Source organism: Sylvia atricapilla, chromosome 1 (assembly GCF_009819655.1).
Source record: "Sylvia atricapilla isolate bSylAtr1 chromosome 1, bSylAtr1.pri, whole genome shotgun sequence".
Classification (NCBI taxonomy): Eukaryota; Metazoa; Chordata; class Aves; order Passeriformes; family Sylviidae; genus Sylvia; species Sylvia atricapilla.
Window position 1 is genome coordinate 16,529,967 of NC_089140.1, and position 24,983 is coordinate 16,554,949.

The following is a 24,983-nucleotide window of genomic DNA, read 5'->3' on the forward strand; positions in this document are numbered from 1 at the left end:
CTGGCACAGGGCAGGTATCAAAACTGGTCCTGACAGTTTGGAGACAGCATAACATGTGGATAAGAATATGTCCATGAACATATACATATGTCAAAAGACAGCAAATGTTCTTTGAGCATACAGGCAAATTCAGTCTTTCTACTGCTACCTCTCTTTGATTCACTGTTCAACTCCCACACTGTATGACATCAGTTCCAGCCTTCTCAGTACTGCACGCATGATTCTGTTCATAAGCTTTTCATGCTACACACTAGAATGAGATAAAAATATTTTTACCATTATTTTGACTCCAAAGATGCTCCAGAAACTCACTGTCCCTGTTGTTAAAGTCTCCTCCTAAATTTCCATTCTCTTAGCAACATAATGCTTTGTCTTAAGTAGCTCTTTCACCCTGTTCCTGATAAATCTGTAGACCACAAGTCTTCAATCTTTGTGATTATCTTTGCAATCCATCCCTGAAGCTAGCCAGACCTAATTTATTTTGAACACAGGGATCAGACATGCTGATGATTTCAGACATGTGATAGACATTCCCATAGCTTAACTGGATGGCTGATGCATGCTAGGATATCTTTGAGATTTTTCATAATGAAAGTGGTTGCAAACCACACTGGGGTTATGCCCTAACAGGACACCCGAGACCCTACAGGTTCATGCAGAAATTTTTGGTTTACTGTGCTTCATTACATTTCACCATAGATGGCTGACCATCGAGAATGATTCTGCCATCAAAAGATGCCATCCTCATGCTCCTGTTTTTCATGCCCAGACCACTTATGAAAATATTAAGCCAGTCAGTGGCAAAAGGCATTCCTGAGGCTTTTCACAACCAGTGCTGTTCCTTTTGCTATCCTGAAGTCAATGACAAGAAGCAGTCCTGAACTGACAAAAGAATCTGGCTGAAGCAAAGTTCATTAATCCTGGATGATTTTTCCTAAAACGAGGGGAACTGCCACACACACGAAAGGACACTGCCAGCTCGGTTTTGCTTTCTCCCTCAAAATTATATTCACACAGAAGGAGGTAGAGGGAAAGGGGTTATCCATGCAACAAAATACACGCCATGCTCTGAAGTAGTAATTAAGTGTAACATGGCATTAAACTACTCCTGCAGAAAGAAAATACTGCAAGAGCTCAGAGAAATCCATTAAGACTGACAAATTAGTCTAGAAACACTTCTGGAAAGGAACCAAAGATTATCTGTTCGAAATTCTATACAAGGCAAGACTGGAAGCATAGCTGGAAGGCAGAGAACACTCCAGTCAACATCTTTCCTCAAAATGCAAACATAGCAGTTGACAGGAACGTGTGGAGTGAAGCATTTGCAATGAGCCAGACTCAGGAGTGACAGAGAGTACAGGCCAAGCATGATCTTCTGCTCAGTTAAAACTGCTTTCAAAACACAAGCAACTTGGAGACTTAAGGATTACACCAGACTAATTAACTTAGAATCTTACATAAAGTGTAAAAACTTGCTACTAGAGAGTGGGAAAGTCTGACTATTTTCAAAATCTCACAGCTTTGAATATAGTCATACCACCCGTTTAATCTCTTTTCTGCATAATTACTAAAAAAATCTGTGCAGGTCTCTTCTCACAGCAAAAGTTCTTACCTGTGACCAGAGTTTAATAGGAACAGGAGTGATAACAAATGAAAAATACTTAATGAAGTTTATATAGTTTCCAAGAGTATTAAAGGTTCTAATAAAGCATTTATGCAAGAAGGTAGACTTGACTAAAAGCCTTACAAATACTGTAATTTGGCAACCTTATTTACTCACCCTGGTTACAAGCACAGTACAGTCCACGATTTAACACGTGGAAATATGTAATAAACCCAGCAGTTCCTTTTGCACTGGCAACTACAAAAATACAGCTTCAAGATGGAACTTACATTCAGGTTTTGCTGAGGAGCATTTTATTTTCATAAAGTGTTTTTCAGAAACACAAGAATGATAACTTTCAACTCACTTGGAATTATTATGGTGAATGTTGCAAGCCCGAGCCATTAGCACCACAATCATTGGTCGAAAGGCCTTCCCCTTCCCATCAAAGTAATAATCACACATTTCCTTAAGTTCTGCTGCAGAGACCAGCAACTCCTATAAAAAGGACAAAAGCATTTCAGCATAGAAGTCACAAAGTCAATCTGTCCAGTGCAAGTAAAACAGTACTCAAGTATAACATTATTGCCTGCATTCGTTCCACCCAGTGTAAGCTCAAATTGTTTTTAAAATTATTATGAGGAATCTGAAATGTAAATGATGCATTCCAGCACTGCAAATCAGGAGAAAAAATTGCATTCTAGTTCTATAAAATATGAGAAATGTTCTGTTTGTCTTCAGTTTAAGTTTCAGACAGCTGTCCATAAACATAAATAACATTCCTTCAATAAACATCCTCCAAAGTCATGGCAGCTATTAAAAACAATCATCATGACATTCTAGCATAGTCACCAAAATCCCTTACCTTTTTAATATCTTCATAGAGATTCTTCAAGTCTTTTTTACCAAGTTGAAAAGGGTCTTGGTATTTTTCATCACTAATTGTCTTACTGCAGCTGCACCAGTGGGATGTACTTGTATGATGAAACCTGGTGACAGTGTTTGTCAGGAGAGTAGTCTTGTTAGAAGTCAAGTTCCCTTGATTACCCAAACAGAAACATCTCCAAGGATCCCTCTCCCCTCACACCACATTTAACCAAATGGTTAAAATATATGAAGGCATCAAAACACTCTTTTCAGACAGACAGTAAAGTGCAAGGACAATAGAGCTATGTATTGATGATCAAACCTATGGGACTTGGCAAAGCACATTTGGCAAACACACTCTGCCCTTAACAGATCCCAGAAGTCTTCTGAGACACAGAACATTATGTTGCTCTTGCTGTATTCCTTTTGAATACACTATAGATAGCCTACATTTGGAGTTAGAGCCTTCACTTCTGCCAACCCAAGTATTCTGTTACTTTCCTCCTGAAAAAATATTCCTGACTTAGATTGGATATTTTTTCCTTTGTATACCCAGCTAAAATTAATAAATTAATAAAATTAATAAATTAAATCAATACTTCCAGGTAGCATGATGATGCCACGGAAGTTAATCAGAAAAGGGTGAAAGCTCTTCCTGGCTGCATTTAGATGCACTTAGCTTAGGAGATTTGTTTGTTTCTTTCCCGGAGTTGAAGTTTTTTCTTCTTCTAATGTTTCCTTTTCCAAAGTGAACTGTATGTATTTTCTTGCTACATTTTTGCTTTGTCCATTACTCTCTAGGACAAACAACTGAGATTCAGACTCAGCACTACAGCAGCAGTCTACACTGGAGTGAAAAACCTTATTTTCAAAGTCTACAGCTCAGAGGTGTAACTACCCAGTTCAACCAATAACTATGTCTTTACCCACTATACAACAATGTGAATCTCCAACTCACCGCCAAAATATACTACATATTTTCTGAAACGAGGAAGTTGAACTTCTTTGGGTAATGTGACACATCTGCACAAAATAAAATCAGGGATAATTTATTAGAACTTTAAGCTGACAAAAAACATTTGACTCCAAAAAAATGTATCCATCACCACTGTTCTATTTCTCCTTTTTTAACAACCCAGCAGCAAGGGGAGTCTCATAAGCCCTTCCATACCACGTGAGACATGAGCGCCAACAGGCACACTGAACTGACTCTTCAGCTCCAGAGTGTTGGACTTTCTCCCCTGTCAGGCCCATCCCAGGAAGCTTATCAGTTAAATTACCAGAGCTGCTCCAATAAAACCTTGCTTTTGCACTTGTGCAAGGTGCAATTTTCAAACGTTCCCTGCCTGGCAGATAAATCCAGACTGTACCAGTTCAAGACACAGAGAAAAGGATGAGCTGTTTCAGTACACTAACAGAAAATCATATCCTTGTTTTCCCCTGAAGGAATTTCAATTCAGCCTGCTGTTTATAATTTACATCTGCCCATCTTTCCTGCTAAATGTCCAGAACATAACTTCCAAATCTAGCAATCTCTCCAATGACCTCTCCCTGCAGACAGAGGCCAGGACTGTGGGGGAAGGCACAGACCCAGGTACATGATTCCAGCAGATAAGGCTGAGAAAGGAAGTACAGCTTCTGCTCTGCTCCTGGGAGTGCTGCCAGGAAGTCCCGAGCCCTGCCCAGTGCTGGCCTGAACCAACCTAAAATCACTGCGATCCACGTGTTCACCAAACCGCCTCTGGAAAAGCTCACACGGAAAAAACTCACACAGAAACGCTCAAGGAGACCAGCTCTTACTGCCTCAGCGTCTCCTCCTTTAATATGTGGATTAAAGTCTCTCTCTCTCCTTCGACAGCGGGAGAGAAACAAAAGCACTGTAATGGCTCAAGGGCACTTCCATCCTGCCTTACACGAGGCCATGCAAGGAGAGAAAGGAAGGCGACTTATCACAGACCTGCAACCCACTGCTGTCCGACTTCAGTGTCCGGCCCTATGGCTGAGGCATTCCTAAGATGCTCTCTCGGACCTCTCACCGCGTTCTGTTGCTAAAAATAGACGATCTCTTCCTACTCTTCCTCCATGCACGCACACACGGATTCCCTCCCTCCAGCGCTGCCCCGCAGCAGCGGCTGGTGCGGATGCTGGACGCGATGGCCACGGCACCTTGGCGGGGCTCAGGACAGCCAGAGCCCCTCAGGGAGGGTCAGAACCGCAGCCTGGCCTCGTCAGGCAGCTCCAAACCAAGGCAGTGAGTGAACTGCCCCCGTCACCACTCACACCGCTAACACACAAAAACGCCTTCAAAATCTCACGCTAATGAGAACCACTCGCCCTGCTCCCACCCAGGGCCGGCTCCGAGAGGCTCACACTCTCACAGGGCTGACAAACCTTAATCTGGAATTTAACCTTGCACCGAGCGCGCTGCTGCCCCCAGCAAGGACCCCCAAGCCAGGAGCCTCCCTCGGGCCGCGGCGCTTCCCGGACGAGGCCTCGGAACGCCGAAGGATCCGCGGCCCCGGGCGCCCCCCGCGCCCCCCGCCCCATTCATTCCGCGCCCGCCCGGCGCCGCAGCACTCACCGCCGCGCTGGGGGCCGGCGGGGCGCGGGGGCCGGGGCTCGGCACGGAGCCCAGCGGCGGAGCCCGGCAGCACGAGGCGCCGCTCCGCCACCACAACCGCAAGGCCATGGTGTCCCCCAGCCCCGCCGCGCCGGCACCGCCTCCCGGCACCGCCGCGACCCGGACGCGGAAGCCCCGCGCCGCCACCGCCCTCCGGCGGGGAGCCGGGCGGGCCCCTCAACGCCCTCTGTGAGGGCGGGAGACCTCAGGCCGGGTGCGGAGGTGGCTCTGGGAGGCGAGGTTTGAGGACATGTGGTGGCGCCCCTGGCTGCCCGCCTGCCTGGCCTGGGGCTGTGTGGCCGCGCTGTGCGGCTCCCGCGGGCTCTGCCCGGCCCCGAACGCCTCCCGCCCCGAGCCGGGCCAGTGCCCGCGGCGCCGGGCGGCGGAGCTCTGCGCCTGGGCCCTGTCCTCCGACAGCCTCCTAGGTACGGCTGCCGTGTCCCGGGGCTCTGTACGCCTGTCCTCTCCCGGGGCTCTGTACGCCTGTCCCGCCCTGTACCCAGGCTGTGTGCTGCTGTCCTGCCCGCCGCTTTTGCTTGTTGGGTTGTAGCAGTTCCTAAAGCAGTAACTTAAGCGAAGACCTGATAACGCACAGTCAAATATTAGTTTTAAAATTAAAACGATCGGCCATAAAGGATGGCGCCTTTTTTTAAAATTTTTTTTATTTTTTATTTATTTTTTTAAGTCCCAGCTATTTGTTAGTGCGGAGTTGATAAGCTGACACCTCTCTGGAAGCAGACAACGCGTTCCAGCTCTCCTAGCCCTCGGGCATACAAAACTGCTTGTAATCATAATGCTAACTGATATGATGATATTACAGAACTAATTTCATCAGGTGACACAATTACTCGTGAGCATTAAGAAATAGTAGTGTCAAATCTTGTAGCAGCTGGCTATAACAGGATCTGTCATTAGAGGTAGTGAGAAATATGGCTAGCAGCCAGGCTCCAGAGATCCTAACTAACTTAAAATTTTTACATAACAGTGACTGTGAGGTCCTAGGATTTTATAATTGATGTGGAATTGTAAGATTGTTGCAAGCAAAGTCCATAAAGATGGTAAACCACAGTCTTAAGACAGTATTTGTTGTCTGTTACAATGGAAAAGGGCGCAGAGTAGGTCTGAAGAAAGAATGAAGCACAACTTCTGAGTACACACGTATGTGATGGCAAGAGCTACATCTTCTAACCCATTCATTCGCTGTTTACATTACTCAGAAAAGACATCATCTGTTTTCTTGGGTTGTGTGGTGGTCATTGCTGCATATGGACTGTACACAGCAGTTACTGGTGCACAGTGACTTAAATCTCTTGCACTACATTGTTCAGCTGTGGGGAAAGCCGTACTTCTCTGTCTCCTGCAGGTATCTTTTAGGGTGGATATAATTGAGTCCAACATCAAACTTCCCTGAGACTGTTCTAGTCAGAGTCTGTTCAGCCTATTCTTATATATGGTTTAGATCTCAAAGCTAGAATGCTCTGGTAGATTCTTTAACTGCAGAATTCAGTCCTTTTGAGAATTTGCAAACAATAAAATCCTCAATTTATTTGGGCTTGCTTTTCATGAAGGCTTAATATACATTCGTAAAGTTGTAATGTTACAAGTTTAAATTGGTTTTAAAGCATTTTGGCTACATTTAAGAGGAAACATAGTAAGAATAATGTGATTGTTTTTTATATAGCATTTGTTCTCTGTTTCACGTTTACAGATCCTTTTCCAGTTGATGTGATCCAAGAAAATTATGTCCGTAATGTGAAAAACTGCATTTTTTCAATTGTCTATCCTACACCTTTTAAATCTAGAGTTCGTCTTGTAGCTGTTTCAAAGGTTGGCTATTGTTTTTAATTCCTCTCTAATTAGTAAAAATTATTAATACACGTACTAAAGTAATTTTAATATTCATAAGCTATTTATTGTGAAACATCTCAGTATATACTCCAAACGAAAAACCGTATTGTGAGATGTCTTTTAATGATGAAATGTGTAGAGAAAACATGTTCATTACCACTGAAAATTTGTTCATGTTCAAGTATGTTTTTTTTCTCCAGGAAGTCCTTGAAAATATTTTGGATCTTGATGTATCTGTCAAAGGATCATCTGATTTTCTGGAGTTTGTCAGTGGTGGGAAGGTGATATTTGGGTCTGTTCCACTGGCCCATAGGTATGGGGGTCACCAGGTAAGGATAGCACTCGTTGTTCCAGATGGAATTGTGTAGGTCTTTTCTTGTGAATTACACCTTGGTAATACCTGTAAGTACATGACTATCTGCCTGTGAGTACATGAATGCTTACTAACATTTTGATTGCAGACTTGTTCTTCGTAACAGGCTGCAGGTGGAAAAGAACTACAATATCCTTCCATAATGCCCTGTTTACTTACTCTGCTTTTGTTTATGCCTGAAGTGAATTACCTTTTTAACTTTCATTAGCTGCTGAGTGTGCTTAGCACCCTAGCAGCCTGGCCAGCTCTGCTTTGTGATAGATACTGATAGCTCAGAGGAGTGGAGAAGGGCAGAGCCTCACCACAACACCACGATTGCTAAGATTGAAGTTTCATTGAAATGGCTATGATTATTCATGGAGAAGAATGGTAGAATTTCCTTTGTAATTTCCAATTAAAAAAAGCAAAACAAGCCATGTGGGTTTAAAAGCTCATTATACAAATAAGACAGGTCTGTAGCTGTACGTCATAGCTGGAAGCTAAAAAAGAAGAGGATTACTGGTATTACTCTTTTCTTGTGGTTTTCTGATTTATTTTTGAAGTGAGTGTGGAAATACAGCTTTAGGGATCAACATTTTAATGTGAGCAAATGTGTCTTTTGTGAGGACCTAGATTTAATCTGTATTTTTTCAAGTATGACTTCTATAAATGATAGAGGACAATAACTCGATTTTAATTTTTTGTCAGTTTGGTAGCTGGGCAGGTCAGCTGGGGGATGGAAGAGCCCACTTGGTCGGAGTATATACAAACAGGTGGGACTTTTTTTTAAGTGTCTGATTGAACTCTGTGTTCAGTGTAGCTGATTCATGGTTAACCTGAGGTCGATGGTTAGAAATGCCAATGGTACTTTTGCAGGCATGGTGAGAGGTGGGAACTGCAGCTAAAAGGGTCAGGAAAGACCCCATACTCCCGGTAAGTTGCAGTTATTCTGTGTACTCTAAAACTGAGTGTTTTCTTTTTGAAATTAACCTTGATTTTATGATCTATTCCTTATTTCTCTGTTCTCCATAGGAATGGTGATGGAAGAGCTGTGCTTCGCTCCTCTGTTCGAGAGTTTTTATGTAGTGAGGCAATGCACTATCTTGGAATTCCTACAAGCAGAGCTGCTAGGTATTTTTCTTTCCTTTCTTCACAGTATACTAATTTACAGGTAATTTTGTAACTGAGTTTCACTGAACATCAATAAAGTAGGACAGTTAGTTTTCAAGATGAAAGATCTCTTCATATGTATGCAATCAGAACAGAATACATTCTCTACAGATTTTTGGATAAAACTTTCCAATAATAATAAGGTCCAGCAATTAATTGTATCATGTAGTTTGCTGGATTCTAGAAATACAACTTAACTTTAGTGTAGTAAAGACTCTTTCCTGTAAAATTAATCCAAATTCTAGAATCTAGCCAACTAGGAAAATGTTGAAAGTGGTTATTTTTGTCCTCTCATTTTTAAGATTGCTGGGAAAAAATTGTCAACAACGTGAACAAACATTAATATTGGAGGTAGAATTGAATGTAGGCAATTACTTTCAATTCTTAATCTATGCAAACACCCCTTGAGCAGAGAGAGAGATATTTCATAAAAAAATACTTTAAAACTAATTCTGTCTGAACCAGAGGAGACTAACACATTCATTCATTTGGATGATTTTCTCAGAATCAAGTAACTGAATATTTTCAGGTGATCATGTTTAAATTGTCAAGTTCATTTTGTGTTCCAAGTAGCCTCAAGTCTGCACTGCAGTGCTTCAGGCTTCAAAGAAATCAAATGTTCTGCAGAAAAGGCCTGTACTCAGCTGCCACATGGCTAGGTGTCTGTATTTGCAAAGTGTCTGCAAATCTCTTTAGCATTAGTTCTAACTCATTTGCTCTGTTGAGGTGCAGTGTTTGTAAATGACATTTTTGATGGTTTATTCACTGACTTTGTCTTGAGACTCGTTGCTGTTGGCTGTTAATGCAGAACTTTAAATCTGTCTGAATATCAGCAGGAAATCATTTGGCAGGTTAGAGCCTCCCTTTGCTGTCGTCTCAACAAATTGTTCAGTGCAAAACCAGTATGAAATTACCCCTTTACTGTGCACGAATTCTACTGAGCACACAGTGTGCTTTAGTTCTCTGCTGGCAGATTGGTTAAATGCCTGGCTCTCTTAACTGTTGTACAGGCTCTGCAGACTGTTTGCAAGACTTAATTTGGAAAAACCCCAGCTGACAGCCATATTCTTCCCAATGGGGAGCTGTTGTACAGAGGCTGGTGGGATGCACTTAACAGAGGTCTTGTCAAGTCTTGGCAGAAGTGGGAGGAAAAACCTTATGGCTTATCCCAGAACCCCCAGCAGGTTGGCTTGCTCTATTAATTTTAAGTACTGTGTTCCCAATGGGATGCTACAGTTTATGACTGTACTGCCAGATACAGAACACTTCATACAGGACCATTTTAGTCACATACTGGGACTACCAGTGAGTGGTGTTATGCATTAAGTCAAAAAAGTGAGCCAATATGCAGTTTTCCAAGTTTTACTTGCATAGGGCTTGATGTTCATGCAGAACAGCAGGCAGAGCAGTGGGACTAAATCCCTTATGTGAGAGCCAGATAGGGAGGGATATCATCCATCCATCCATCCATCCATCCATCCATCCATCCATCCATCCATCCATCCGTCCATCCATCCCTCCATCCTTCTGTGAGTGCTTTTGCAGCTTCTTTGGTGTAAGAGCAATTTCAGTGCTCTGTTTCCTATGGGTGAGTGTACAGCTGGTTTGCTGCTGCCTTCTCTCCAGTAATGGTACTTACCAACTACAGGGACCATTGGAGAGCTGATTTTCTAGTGGGAATGTATGTTTAGGTGGCTGCTCAGTTCCCTGCCCAGCTCTCAACTAAATACTAACTAAAGTAACTAAGTGTTCATGCCCCCATGGATTTTTTTATCTGCAATAGAAGTAGTGCTGGTGTTTTGTAGGAATTTTGCAGAGAGCCTGCTAAGTTACACAGTGAAAAAGAAACAGCCTTTCTGACAGAGGTCTGTTCAAAACAGTAAAGTTTAGTAGCACAACTTTTGTGCATTCTGTCCCCTAGTGCTCTGCTGCACACAGTATTTTGTTAGTGTCTGAGGTTCATTCCATGTTTCTAGGGTTTGTTTTGTTTTCTATTGAAGGATTAAGATTTTCTTCTTCCCTTTCATTTATATCAGAGCTTTTTGTACATAGTCCTACAGACATACCAATTGATTTCAAATGAGTATTAAAAAAAAAAACCACCACCCTAATTCTATTTGTATGAGTACAGCTCCAGTAAAAGGAGATTGATTTCTGTATATTTTTCCCCTCCTGAAATAATTCACTGCCTGTTTTGCAGTTAACAGAACATTCAGTTTGAATAGCTACTAGGTATCTTCAAAAATACTGAATATAATTACAGTAATTTAGTTTTGAACCCACAGTTACTGTTGCAAGCAACTGCATTAGGTAAGACTACATGCTGTTTCTTTTCATGGCCTTTTGTACATATTCATGTTTATATTGGGATGTCCCACGTTTTTGGTTCAACTGAATTCTTTCTAAAATTTAGTCCTGGTTTAGGGCAAGTTTGGGAGGAAACCTCCAAAGAGCCCATCTAGAAAGCAGATTCAAGTGGCCTCGACCCCAGCTGGTTCGGGAAAAGATTTCCTTGGAGAAAAGTGGAAAAAACCGTTTATTGAACTAGAAAAGTGTTCACAAGCATAAAAAAAAAAAAAAAAAAAAAAAAAAAAAAAAAAAAGAGAGAGAATAATATTAAACAATAAAATCTCTCTGTGTTCTGAAGAGATGGCAAATTCAGAAAGTCCTTTTCCTGGGATGTAGCTCAGCTCACTCAGTCTCTTCCCAGTCCCTCCAGCACTGGAAAATGCTGTCCTGGTGGGCCACAGGTGGGAGCTCCTGGTGTCTCTCTGGGTTTTCAGTCCAGAGCAGGTTTGAACAGTTCCAAGGAAAAGAAAAGCCACAATCCAGGGAACTTCTCTGCCTCTGCTAGCTAAAAAAACCTTACTAAAAGCAAAGGAGTGCTCTGTCCCACTGTCTGTCCACGCTGCAAACAGCACAGTCCGTGAGCAGAAATGCTGGGGAGTGAGTGCAGTTTCTGAAAACAAACTCTGCACTTCTTTTTCCCCCCTTCGCTCTCAGAACCAGTCTTAAAGGTGCAGAACTTAATATCCAGCCTAAACAGGACAGACAATCAGGGATACAAGCCAAGATAAAGTCACCCCAGGACCAATTTCAATGTTCAAGTATGTAAAACCAGAATTTAGTGAACTTCCAACGTTTAACTATTGGGAATTGACCCTGTGACTGTCTTCAGTCATATTTATGAATGGAATATTAGGTTTGTCTCTTGTTCTTTGCTGTGTACCTCGAAGAAAAGTTTGGTTCTGTCTTCTCTGCTGTCTTCAACTACCTGATAGGTAGTAGATATAAATAACTGCATTAAATATCAAATAGCATGCCATCCAACTATATTTTAATCATGGAATTGTAATTTGGGTTGGAAGAGACTTTTACTGATCTAGTCCAATTCCCCCCTTAATGAGTAGGGACATCTTCACTAGGTTAGGTTGTTCAAAGCCACCTTCAACCTGACCTTGAATATTTCCATGCATGGAGCATCTACTACATTTCTGGGCAACCTGTTCAGTGTCTCACCACCCTCTGAGTAAAAAACTTCTTCCTAATATCTGATCTAAACCTCCCCCCTTTCAGTTTACAGCCATTCCCCCTTGTCCTATTGCTATAGGCCCTGGTAAGGAGTACCTGTCCAGATCTCTTGTAGTCTCCTTTAGGGAGTGGAAGGTGCTGTAAGGTCTCCTCGTACTCCCCACAAACAGCCCTAACTTTCTCAGTCTGTCCTCATAGGATAGGTGCTCCAGCTCTCTGGTCATTTTTGTGGCCCTCCTCTGGACCCACTCCAATAGTCTCTCCTGAATAGATTAATATTTTCTAGTTATCAAAAAGCAAATATAAAGCAGAATTATACAAAATGAGCTAAATCATCCTCCTGCTTGTTCTTGAACAAGGAGTCTTCTGAGCCTGTTGAGGGCCTAAGATCTTTCAGAAGATGGCACCAGGTTGGGTTGTCAGTATAATCCCAGTTGCTTTGAGCAGAAAACTTCCTACTTGTTTACCTTGGAGGAACATGATGCCCTTGCATAGTTTGTGAGGATTGTTTTTTCCTGATAGAATAGAAAATACAATGAAGTTATGTACTTTATTTCATAGAATTAATCTACGTTAATATTAGTAAGTTAAATATTTTAAAGCAAGTTGTATTGAACACTCACACACCTCAATATTTGGATAACCATGAAAATTTATAGGATCTGCAGAATTTTAAGGAAAATGAAAGGAAGAGATTGATTTTAAATGTCCAAGTGCCAGTAGCAGTGATTGCTAAGTTTCTGAGATGGTTTTGGTTTATGTAAAGGGCAACCTCCACCTGATGCAACAATTTGATTTCTAATTTTTCTATCCTCAAAATTTCCATGTTGTCCCCAGGGAAATTGTGACTTAGTTAATGTTACAGTCACACTAATCTGTCACTGAGGTTCCAGGTGAAATGCACTGCTCTTTTTGAGAGCAGCCATCTCCCCAAGAACAATGAGAGTAATGAAATTGGACAACATTGCATTAAATACTAAATAAATGCATTTTGATATGAACCTTGGTAAGCCTCAGCATCTTCTTTGCCTGTGTAATTTGTAAATACAAAGCTATGCCATCAAAATGATCTTTCTTCTTATGAAGAAAATGAATTTATATAAAATACCACTTTGATCTTCATTATGAATTTTTTTTGCCAAGATAACTTTTAATATTCATTTCTTGTTCGCTACAGCTTAGTTGTAAGTGATGATGATGTGTGGAGAGACCAGTTTTACAATGGAAATATTAAGAAAGAAAGAGGTAATGAACATATAGTGTTACAACATTGTAACTTAATTCTCCATGAAAAAATGTGTAATAAAAAGTAATAAATTGGCTTAATTTCATTATTAAGATACAAAACCTCTCTTGAGAAAATCAATCTGAAACATATCTTTGGTTAAAAAATGATTAAAAAATGCGGTCTTCTATGCTTGTGGCATACATATTGCAAGAATATAATTTTGATTTTCATTTCCCATTACAAAAATGATATTGAAAACTTGGGAAATTTTCCATTATTTGGATTGCAATACCAGGATGGGTGGAATGCAATTGTGGCCATGTCATTGCTACATCATCTGCACCTGCTCTGAAAAAGAGTGAGATGGCAGAGCATGGGGGAAAATCTGTTTGTGTTCTTTCTTTGAGGCTGGCATTTGCCAGAATTTTGATTGTGGTTGCTGGGATAGCAAATCGAGCTTTATCATTAAAAATAACAGTTAGTAAAATAACATTATACATATTCATCTGTTATGTGTTAGACATACTTACAAAAATACCAGTATAACAGTGCATATACAAACTCTGTGTCTATAGAAACAACACATGGTGGCTTTTGCTGTGGAGCTGTTTTATTTTTCTGATGCTCTATTTACATTTAAACACACTTGTCTCTATATTTAAGGTGCAATAGTGCTGCGACTTGCCAAATCGTGGTTTCGTATAGGATCCCTGGAAATTTTAGCTCACTCTGGGGAACTGGACTTACTAAGGTTTGAATTGAATCTTCATAGTAACTGCAATAGTTTTCTCAGCAATCAAATTCCATTAGAATTCATGTATATAGATGGAATTTAGACATAAATTATTTAGCAAGTAAGATTACATAATTTAAAAAGGTAGCCTGCTATTTTTGTTCAAGCATACCAAAGATCTTACCTCACAAGGGTAAAACCTTTGAGATGTTTCTAAAGGCCTGGATCTTACAAAATGAGGAAAATTCTATACCTAAGTAGTTCTGGTAACTAAGCACTAGGCAGAAGTTGTTTGTTTTGGAAAGATTTGTAAGTTGAACGTGTAAGTTCCTACATTTCTCAGTTTTCTGTGACAGTTTTTTCTGCAAATTTTAATGCATCTATCCCATTTCCATAAGCCTGTTTTGGGAGCAGCCAATTACTATGGAAGTAACCCTACTTCATAAGAATTCGGCCATAGCATTTTGTTTGTGAGAATTCTGATGTAGAATGATTATTCCTTGTAATCTTATACTGTTTTTTGGAAATGCAAGCTTTTTTTCCCTAAGAAATGGATATTGCTGCATGCAAAACCACATCCTGGTGTGCTCTGGAGATTTAATGTGGGGATAATTTTAACTCTGTCTGGTAGTCTCCAGTTGTATTTATGACTACAACCTTAGGTTTTGTCTTAAAGCATTTGGAAGAGCTTAAACTAATATTCATTGGAATAAATAGACTGAGTTTTTTCATAACTGTTTGTGGCAAGCTGTAGATCAGCATTTTGCTGTTTGAAAACAAGAATTTTTAATGTTCAGTTCCAAAGTACCAGTTTTATTTAAAGAATTCTGTTTCTGCTGTTACAGAAGATTGCTAGACTTTATCATCCAGGAACATTTTCCATCAATACCAATGAATGATTCAAACAGATACCTGGTAAGTCTTTTTTAAGAGTAATTTTCATTTTCCACAGGCATGTGAACAAATATTACAGGAAGGTCTTCACAATTTCAAGTTTTACAACATTTTAAAATTTGAAGTAAGCTGCCAGGTTTTATTAGCAAAAGTTTGTTAATTCTCTGCAGTAAAAATCTGCTTCTTGATTTTTTTTGTTTTCTCAAAGTCAACATTTTTCACCAGTTTCCATTATGAACATGTTTATTGTGAGGCTTCCATTTTCTGTTGTTTTATTCTCTTACTGCTCAGGTTGTCATTGAGCAGTGGTCATGAAGTGATGAAATCTGCTTTTGCTAATGTAAATGTAGTAGATATAGTATATTTTAGTATACTGCCTAGTATATATAGTGTCTTTTTTTTGTTTTGGTTTTTTTTTGTTTGTTTGTTGGTTTGGTTTTTTTAAATTTTACTTCTTAATTTCTTTAAGGGCACCTGTGTATACTTATTTAACTATAGTCTTCGCTGGATAAGGTTATTATGCATACACTTAATTTAGAATGGGAATGACAAGTCCTGACTGAGAGAGACGTAAATTTGAAAAATAGAATGTATTACTTATTTCTAAAGTGAATAAAATGCTTATCTATTTCAATATTTTTGATACAGACAACTTGAAGTAATAGATGTATTTGATTTTAGGAATTTTTCTCTACAGTCGTGTCAGAGACTGCAAATCTCATTTCCTTGTGGATGTCTGTGGGGTTTGCACATGGTAAGGTGCCAGATGGCATTGGCTTTAGGGGAGGGACACTTTGCAGTAATGTACTTAAAAATGGCTTTTGTTTGTCACTGTGGTCGTCACTTCTGCTGATGTCTTCACCTACAGCTTTATCTGTTTCACAGGGGACTTTGTAACAGAGTTACACTGTCTGATCTCTCAGAGCACAACTGTGACAGGGCCAGAATAGGGGAGCAAGAATTCTCAGAGCTGTTGTAACACTGCAGTGTACAAAGACAGGGCACTGATGCCATGTATCAGTTTAACTGCTTGATTTAACTGCTCTGAATTCAATCCATCCACAAAAAGCCCTGGCCTTTTTCAATGCACAGGAGGCAGAGGTGTCTTGGCTTTCTGCTGATTTGTGGGATTAACCCCAAAACAGTGGTGGGGCCAGGAGCCTTGGTGTCCTGTGGGCATGGGCTGGGGGCAGAGGGACGGGTACATTTTCCAGAGCCTGATTCCTGACAGCTCTCTAAATTCAGTGGATCTGTTTCACAGCAAATTGCCTAAAGACTGGGGTTCAGGTGGAATTTTAACTTTCTTCCTTTCTGTTCAACTGTAGGTGTGTGCAATACAGATAACTTCAGTTTATTGTCCATAACAATAGATTATGGTCCATTTGGATTTATGGACGCCTATGACCCAAGTGAGTGTAGACCTGTTGTGGGTTTTTTTTTTTTGGTTGTTTTTTTTTTTTTTTACTTGAAACCATCTTGTTATATTAAATTATATAGTTTCCATTGCATGAAAACATTTTTCATTATTAGCAGAAAAACTGTAAGCATGTGTACTGTTTGAAGAATTTTAGGGGAAAAAATTGCATCAGTGACTAGTTTTATGATACACTATGTAGGTTGCATTCAAGGACTAAAAGTCTCGTTAATGAAATATTACTATTAAACCCATTTCCATAAGACTGGTTCCACATAAACACCATCAATTCAATAGATGCTACAACAGAAGGCAAGAAAACTAAAAATTGTATATTGCTGGAAGCGCTAGCTTTATAGTCACAACAGCCAATTATATGTTGGAAGAAAAGAAATCAAACCTACACAGTTATGGTAACCTTTCTTTGAAAGTCTTAACTCAGTCAGTTGGGGATGGATAGATACAGGTTCAGTATGTACATAAATGTGTATTCTTAGAATATTGTTTATAGTTTGCAGCTGAATAAACTTCAGAATCAGCAGTGGTTATCTTGCTATGTGTTCTCTTGCCTGCAGCCTCAAATTAAGGAAAAGTCATGAGAATAAATGTCATATTGTTTCTATTGGATTGAACAAAATGGGGCTTTTTTGCTTTTAGATCGTTCTCTATAGGGTGGATTGGCCCCAGCTGGCAATTTGAACCCACAAGCCAATTTTTCAGTCCTCCCTGCTGTGGGCTGAGAGAGAGAAATGGAAAGGCAAGGCTAAGAAAAAAGCTTATGGGTTAACATAAAGACATTTGCGTAAGTGAAGGGGAAAAAAGGAGCAGGGGTGGCCAGCAAGTGATGCAAAGACAATCACTCACCATATCTCACCACCAAGTCAATCCCCAAGCATCAGCTGCCTTGGAAAAAATACCCCCAGTTTTTATTGCTGATCATGGTGTCATAGGTATGGAATATCTCTTTGGTCAGCTGGGCTCAGCTGTCCCAGCAGCATCCCTCCTAGTCTCTTGCCCACCCCAGCCTCATTTTCTGGGATTACAGAGTGAGAACAGAACCCTCAGCCCTGCTGAGCAACGTGTAGAACATTGCTGTGCCATCAGCACTATTTTAGTCACAAGTCCACCACATGGTGCCAGACAGGCTGCAGTGAGGAGAACTAACTGTCCCAGCCAGCCCCCTAGAGCCTGATGAGAGGTGTTAGAGTTGAAATTCAGATTTCAACCACTCACCAGATCTGACAGATGAGGTGGGAGTCTCCTCTTTGAAGCTCCATTTGCTGTCAGTGTCCTTCTGAGGACTCAGGCAATGCTGTGGGCATTGATCAGCTTGTCTGGGTTTGATCTGAGTGTTTCCACTGATCCCCTCAGAGACTACTGCTGTATATAAGCATACATTTTACTGCTGGATACTTGTAACTTGCATGACAGGCACTTATTATCTCCCAGATAATGGATTTGCACATTGGAACACATTAGGCCCAATTTTTATGTGAATACAAACCTTCTTTGTCCAACTGAAACAAATCTTGCTTAGGTGGCCTATTAAATACATGTTTACTATATATGTGACTTTTCCATAAATACTTAAATTCTGAATCTAGTTGGACATTTGTTTGCTTAATCTATGTGCTAAGTAGTTGCACTAGACGTAGTAAAAATACTGAGTTTAAGTGTAAAAGACAGTGTTTTAATGCAAAAATGGTCTTTTTCTCTGTAACCATCTGAATTCATCTTGTATCTTCAGGTAGGAAACTGTCACTTGTGACACATGAGAACTTGTGTGTGAAGGATGTATTCCTTAGATTTGCAAATAATAGATCTTGAGTTAATTCACTTTAAATAAGTATTCTTGTGATCTGATTTTAAGTATTTAGTAGTTTCTGGTCTTCTTTAAGTTTGCTGTGTAAGTATAAAATGAATATATTTCAATATTTTAACACTGATTGTTTATTGTAATTACTCTGTTATGGAAAAGTAATGTTTTGTTTGAAACAGATTTTGTTCCGAACACATCCGATGATGAAAGGAGGTATAAAATAGGAAATCAGGCAACTGTTGGGCAGTTTAATCTGAGCAAGCTGTTACAAGCTCTAAAACCTTTATTGGATCCCAGGCAAAAGCAGCTGTAAGTAATCCTTAAAATATCGTAATGCTTAAAGGAACTAGTGAAATGGGAGACACTGTAATCACCATATGCTTAAGAAAGAAATGGATTAGCTTTTAAAATATTTTTTTTTAAACTGGAAATTGAGTCTGGATTAATTATTGGTCAGAATAGGATTAGAGGGTGGGGAGAAAAGTTTTTCTTGGTCATAAATAGTAGCAAAACAGGACCACAGGGAGGTATTAGATAGGTAGGACCTAAGGTAGGACCTTTGCCCATTGTTTTCTGTTCTAAGTTTGTCTAGCTTGTTTTGTAAGACACTTACTTAGGAAGATGATGCATCTTCCTGAAGTAATGAAGTAGTATTTAGTAGCCTCTTGTAAAGATTCTCAAAAGAAGAATAGATCCCAGATGATTCAGAATATCAATGTTTCTGAGATAGCAGGCGGAAGTTTTCATTGTTTAGCAGGATTATACCTGCAGCAGCATTTTAGTTCCTTAGGACTTGATATTTCTTTTGTTTTGCAGAGCTTCCCAAATTTTGAAGGGGTATGATGAGCACTATTACAGTCGGTATGCACTTTCAGAACTGAAACCTTCCAGTCACAATACTGTAAAATATATAATGTTCACAATTTCCATACTTTGTTACTATTTTCAGTTTCACAGAACTATTCAAAACAAAATTGGGTCTTCTTGGGGAGAATGAGAATGATAACTATTTGATTGCTTTCCTCTTAAAAGTGAGTTTACTTTGCTAATTTTGTTGGCAATTGTCTGAACTGACCACCCACACTTGAAAAACACTCAGAAGTATCTTTATTCACTAGATTATGGAAGATACAAAGGCTGATTTTACAATGACCTTCCGCGAGCTGAGTGAAATTACTGCAGACCAGTTAAAGGAGCTCCATATTCCTGAGGTATAAATACAAGCACCCAATCTTAGGAATATTTAATATAAAAAGAGTAAATCAAGTTGAGCGTAACCTCAATATAGTAGAGGTTATCTCAAGCCATGATTCATCTGGGAAATATGTTATTGTATCATTATTAAGGGACAGAGGAAGTAATACACCTGTGTCAGACTACCACCCCTTGTAAAGCCTGTGTCTTTATGTAATGATGGACATGAGAATGAAAAGTGCTAATGAAAGGTGCATTAATGAAGAATGCTGAAAATCAGATTTTCAGCCTTTGGTACAGATCCAATATGAGTAGTCATAAATACTCATACACAACTGGGAGTGTGATTTTCTTTACATTTAAATAGGAAGAAAAGAACTTTCTTCCCCCTCATCTCCCATTTTTGGTTGTTTTGTTTAAGAATACATTTTGTCCAACAAGTGAAGTTGCACAGGGCTCATGAGGAAAATTTCAGCCTCAGGGCAACCAAACTGTTCCTGACATGGGTTTAGCAGGTGGCCTAAACCTCTGCTCTCAGGCATATTTGCTTGTCTTGGTACCTAATGATAAGTGAGATCCAATCTCAACATAAACTCCTGCTGGAACTCAGCCCAGATTGGCCTCTGCCCTTCCTTGAGCATGAGAATGGTTTTAAATGTAACTTGAAACAAAAGAATACATTTTGCTATTGTGACCTGCTCAGCCTGCTATCCCATCCTGTGTAGCTGCTAACTTAGCCTAAACTTATTCTTCAGGACCAAGTATAACCATATATAAAAGACATGAGAGTATTTAAAATGTTTTACCTGGATGTAGTGCAGTCTTTGAAAGTGGAGATATAGCTGAAATATTTGAACTGGACTGAGATGTTAGATAAGTCATAATTGGAAAAAAAAAAGCAAAAGGGAAATTCTGAAAGGGAAGCTTGTAATCTGGTTCTGAAAAGCAACCTATTCTGGAAAGAAAATAGCCTTTTTGTGAGTGCCAAAATGTTTTTTTTTTTCTTTTATTCTTTAATACAGTGCCTTTTCCATCTGATAAATATTGTTCATTTTTGCTGGGAAGCTTCACTGCCTTCCCCAAACATCTGATTTATGTCTGTTTTCGAAGCCAGTTTAAAACGAGCAGGTAGACTTAGGAGGTTGTTTTTAGGCAGCAGGATGACTATGTAAAACACAGAATGAAAATGAGGAGTTAACAGTTCTTTTTCCAAGTATAATTAAGTAGTTTTGAGCAAATTTTCTGGTTTTCCTTGTTTTCTTCTGTTAAGTTAGAGGTCTATCCTGACCTTTTCTATGGACTTGAAACTATTTAGAGTTTAAAAGTTTAGATACTATAGAGTTAAGCAACAAAAAAAACCCCAAGAATTGTGTCTTTGGAATTAATTGTTTGCACAGGAGGGTGGTAAGAGGATGGGTGTGTTTGTTGGAGATGGTATTTGTCATAGAACCCAAGGGATTTTTCCATTTATGGCAACTCCATCTCCCCATCATTGAAGGTGTTGGCTGAGGAACCAGTGATTGTGGTGTAGTTGTGACCCTGCTGCTACACCAAGGGTCATTTCCAACCTTCACTTGGTAGCAACCTGTTCTTTCTTTTCCACACAATGAAATGATTTAGCCCACAAATTCTGAGTTCCAAAACTGGTGTGGAAAAACAAGTACAATTTTATGCTGGTAAAAGGTTTTCATTGTTTTAAAGAATTTCAGTTTTAAAGCAATTTCACCTCTGTTTATTTACACATCAATACTTTTATGAGTAAGTTTTCATATTGATTTGTACATCACTTAAGATTTTTTCAGCTGCATACCAGAATTGACCTAAAAATGCCAGAATCCTTTGGAAACACTGCAGGAGTCCTTACATTTATTATTTAGCCAAAACATGAAATTCCTCCTAAAGCAGCCTAACTCTACACATCTTTGAACAAATTCTTGATTCTCACACTCACCTGTTATCCACCTGCCTGATTCCCAGCTCTTAATCATTTCTATGCTCATTTTTATGATCAAATAGAGTTTTAATATATTTTTTACTCTTATTCTTCAAAAAAACCCAAATAAGATCAAAACTTTTTCTTCTTGCTTTCAATTTCCCTTACTTTTTTTCTAGAATATGTGCTGTTTACCTCCTTTTATCTACGTCCATTTCTTCCTAATCTGTTTTTTCTCTCGGGTTCATTTTTTGTCTGTGAGCTTTGGCTGCTTTCAGCTGAGGAATATGAAGCAGCTGTTAGCTCAGTGTACTCAGCCAGGGAGGCCTAGTTTGTGTTTGCTGTCCATCACTGCAGGCAGTAACCCCAAGCTCTGATTTCTTGCTGTTGGCCTTTTCCAAGTTCTGTCTCCTCTCCTGCTGTCTCTATCCTTCTCAGTTTTCGCCTATCCCTGTAGATTTTAGTTTCCCCTTCTCTTCACCTTTTATTTATATATTTTATTGCACAATTTTTGACAAAAAAAAATCTCTGTTAATATATCTGACCCATGTACAAGTCTCAGAAGAGAGTGAAACCTGTAATTATGTACCTTAAAAAATGGTCAGACAATAAGCTGAGGAAAAACAGGGGTGAAGTCCTAGAGGTGTTTAGGTAAAATTTGTCATTACAGAGATGGATTAATATGGATATGTCATGGTGGCAAAAAGAAATAATCTGAATACAGAGAAAAAGATACTAGTAGAATGTTTAGGGAGAAAATTCTTTGAATTTCATCATATGTTTGCCTTTTAAATCCTTTTCTTTTTCAGTGTCCTGGTTTCAGCTGGGATAGAGTTAATTTTCTTCCTAGTAGCCGGTCCAGTGCTCTGTTTTGGATTTAGATTGTGAATAATGCTGCTAACACACTGATGGTTTAGTTGTTGCTGAGCAGGGCTTACACTAAGTCATGGACTTTTTAGCTCCTCATGGTGCTGTGCCAGGAAGGAGGCTGGGGGTACACAAGAAGCTGGGAGGGCACAGAGCCAGGACAGCTGACCCAAAGTGGCCAAAGGGATATCCCACACTGACCCAAAGTGGCCAAAGGGATATCTTACAGCACTCAGTGTCAGGCTCAGCAAATAAACCAGGGGAGAGCTGGGTGGAATAAGGCATAGGAACTGGCTTGGGAACTGGCTGGGCATAGGTTGGTGAGCAATTGTTTTTTCATTTGCATCACTTGTTTCTGTTGGATTTTATTTCTTTCTCCTTTTGATATTTTCCTTTTCATTGCTATTGTTGCTGTTATTATTATTATTGCATTATTTCAATTATTAAACTGTTCTTATCTCAACCCATGAGTTTTCTTACTTTTAACCTTACTTTAAAGCCACATTGAGGGAGAGCATGAGCAACTGGCTATGTGAGGCTTAGTTCTCAGCTGGGGTTAAAACACAGTATTTACTGCTGCTTACTTTGGTTTTTGCTTAACAGGAAAATAATTCTGATTATCTGTCAATAAATGTTTCTTTCTCTTTAGGAGTTCTGGGCTCTCCAGGATCTGGGTAAACACGAATTATTTTCAGAATGGGTTACTATGTACCTCCTGAGATTAAAAAGGTAAGTCTGATTGCAATTTGAAATGTGTATTTGCCAGAAGCAGGTGACTTTAATCTGCAGTGATTTTGCATAGGCTTTAATGAGTCTAATAAACTGGCCCAAACATGGTTTCATACGTCTTTTTTGTCTTCATGGTTCTAGATTGTGCTGGATTCAACAATAATTACTGTTGTAGTTTTGTTTTGACACACAGGTACATAAAAATAACATGGAAGGAGTAATTTCTGTTCTTTTTTCCTTCATCAGTTTTTTTGGTTAGCAGTTTTCCTTAAAATACTAATCCCACAGATTCAGTCCAAGAATCACAAACAGGCTTTGCAAGTACACAGGAATTAATAGTATTTAACTGCTGTTTATATATAGATATATTTACTATGTAATAACATTGATTTATACTGACAGGGGATGGAAGTTGAAGAGTTGCAAATACACAGATTGTGTTTGGAAATCATGGTATTGCATAGATAGGAATGCACAGGATTCTTTTGTGTTAAATCAATAAAGAATCTAACCTTTTTTCTTAGTTATATATGGTATGCATGGCTAATAGTAGTGAACATAAATTCATATCAGGTACTTGGAAATTTTATTCAGTAAATGATATTATTAGGGGACAAAATCTAGGCACAAGGCACAAAACCTACAAGAAAGTGTGCACTTTTCCAAGTCTCATCATTCTTAGAGCTTCTGCCAAACACAAAAGCAGAGCACTTAATGATTTTAATGGAAATCAAGTAAGATATTTCTAAAAATAAATCAGCATAACCCCACTAGCTGCAGTGCTTTCTGTTTTTCTTTTCATTTGTTTTTCATGTGTAGTAACAACAGTGACTCAGATGCCAAAAGAAGAACAAGGATGGCAAGTGAGTAAAACAATCCAAAGGAATCATATGCTTGCAGCTGGCAAATATCTATTTACATATGTTTCTTTAGTGTTAGATATTTTTCTTTTTGGGTAGAACTAAAATACAGGACTTTCCTGAAGAGGAGAAGCTCTCATTATGCTGCTGCAAATCTTATAACACTGTACATAGATTCTGTCTGTCTCTGTCCTTTCTACATGCTACACAGAATTCAAATTTCTGACAGGGACACACTTTTCTTTCTCTCACCCAGAGAAGAAACTCCTTATGAAAAGACTGTCTAGGCATAGAAGGCAAAGGAAGGTGCTTTGATTCTCCAGGTTACTCTAAACACAAAATGGCAGTTAGGTATCACAGCAGAAACAGTGGATATGGAACTCCCAAGAATTGTTCAGCAGGAGATATTTTTCATCTGCACTAAGCTGTGGTAAATTTGTGAAATTTGCTTATAAGAGAAAATGAGCAACTGAAAATGAGTAGGGAGAAGGGAATGACGGAACTACAGGATCTGATCAAACTCTGCACAAGAGGCTTCACTGTTCCACTGCTTTGCAGGGTGCTTCCTGCAAAGCAGGATGGAAATGGTTGCACTCTTTTGTTAGATATTGATTTGCCACTTTCTTCTAAAACTTCTAAAATTGATTTGCTACGAAAGTGGCAGGAGCTGGCACTGACTCAGTAATGAGACAGTAAAACTATAGAGAGCACAGTTTATGGTTTCAGGTTTGCATCCCCATTTTCTTACAAAGGCTCTATCATTTTTAAGGAATACTTCTTAAAATTCTATATGCATTTTAGAAAGTTAATATGAAAAGTGCTACCAAGAAGAAATATTTATTTTTTTGGTTTTTGATAGGGTTAAGAAGCTTCATTTGTGAGTTTCTGAGGCCCTTTGCTCAATTATCATTTTGAGTTTTCAAGCTCCTGTTTCCTCAGCTAAAATTGAATGTTGAAAACAGTCTGAACATATTTCTTATTTTTCTGTATCTTTTGAATTTGCTTTTAGAGAAAATCATGATATTCTGAGGTTTTATTCCAAATCAGAAAGGATCCTAGTTTGTCAATGTCTTCTGCAAACCATCATTATGTTTTTCCACATGCACGCAGAAGATCTCATACAGGAGACAGATGAAACTCAGAAAAGATTTTGTATCCAAAATCACACTTGTACTAATGGTCTTAGTTTTGGTAGCAGTCAAAACTTGATCTGCAAAGATTCATGGTTCAGTTAGTTTTCTTCCATATAATCAACCATCACTCTCTATTCATACTGTAGAGCTGCAAAAATTTATAATGGGCTACTGATCTTAGTTTGTTA

At 39.3% G+C, this 24,983-nt stretch overlaps 2 protein-coding genes across 3 annotated transcripts in view; one reads left to right on the forward strand and one right to left on the reverse strand.

Moving 5' to 3' along the window:
* PDSS1 (decaprenyl diphosphate synthase subunit 1) overlaps nt 1-5,342 on the reverse strand; it is a 23,032-nt gene extending 17,690 nt beyond the window's left edge. Inside the window, 4 exon segments of the mRNA XM_066315927.1 lie at nt 1,971-2,101; nt 2,469-2,592; nt 3,429-3,493; nt 5,052-5,342. Of these exon segments, the coding sequence (XP_066172024.1) occupies nt 1,971-2,101; nt 2,469-2,592; nt 3,429-3,493; nt 5,052-5,342 (611 nt within the window).
* Nucleotides 5,200-24,983, forward strand: part of LOC136359299 (protein adenylyltransferase SelO-like) — a 23,164-nt gene continuing 3,380 nt past the window's right edge. Inside the window, exons 1-17 of one of the 2 annotated variants that reach the window (XM_066315792.1) lie at nt 5,202-5,515; nt 6,799-6,917; nt 7,139-7,267; nt 7,999-8,063; nt 8,167-8,223; nt 8,323-8,421; nt 13,169-13,236; nt 13,883-13,970; nt 14,798-14,867; nt 15,528-15,600; nt 16,172-16,255; nt 18,259-18,388; nt 18,896-18,940; nt 19,029-19,110; nt 19,198-19,290; nt 22,723-22,802; nt 23,622-23,665. In XM_066315792.1, the coding sequence (XP_066171889.1) occupies nt 5,341-5,515; nt 6,799-6,917; nt 7,139-7,267; nt 7,999-8,063; nt 8,167-8,223; nt 8,323-8,421; nt 13,169-13,236; nt 13,883-13,970; nt 14,798-14,867; nt 15,528-15,600; nt 16,172-16,255; nt 18,259-18,388; nt 18,896-18,940; nt 19,029-19,110; nt 19,198-19,290; nt 22,723-22,802; nt 23,622-23,665 (1,501 nt within the window). In that variant the 5' untranslated portion in view covers nt 5,202-5,340. Of the gene's footprint in view, nt 5,516-6,798; nt 6,918-7,138; nt 7,268-7,998; nt 8,064-8,166; nt 8,224-8,322; nt 8,422-13,168; nt 13,237-13,882; nt 13,971-14,797; nt 14,868-15,527; nt 15,601-16,171; nt 16,256-18,258; nt 18,389-18,895; nt 18,941-19,028; nt 19,111-19,197; nt 19,291-22,722; nt 22,803-23,621; nt 23,666-24,983 lie in introns of both variants that reach the window. The other variant, XM_066315801.1, reaches the window with a different exon arrangement.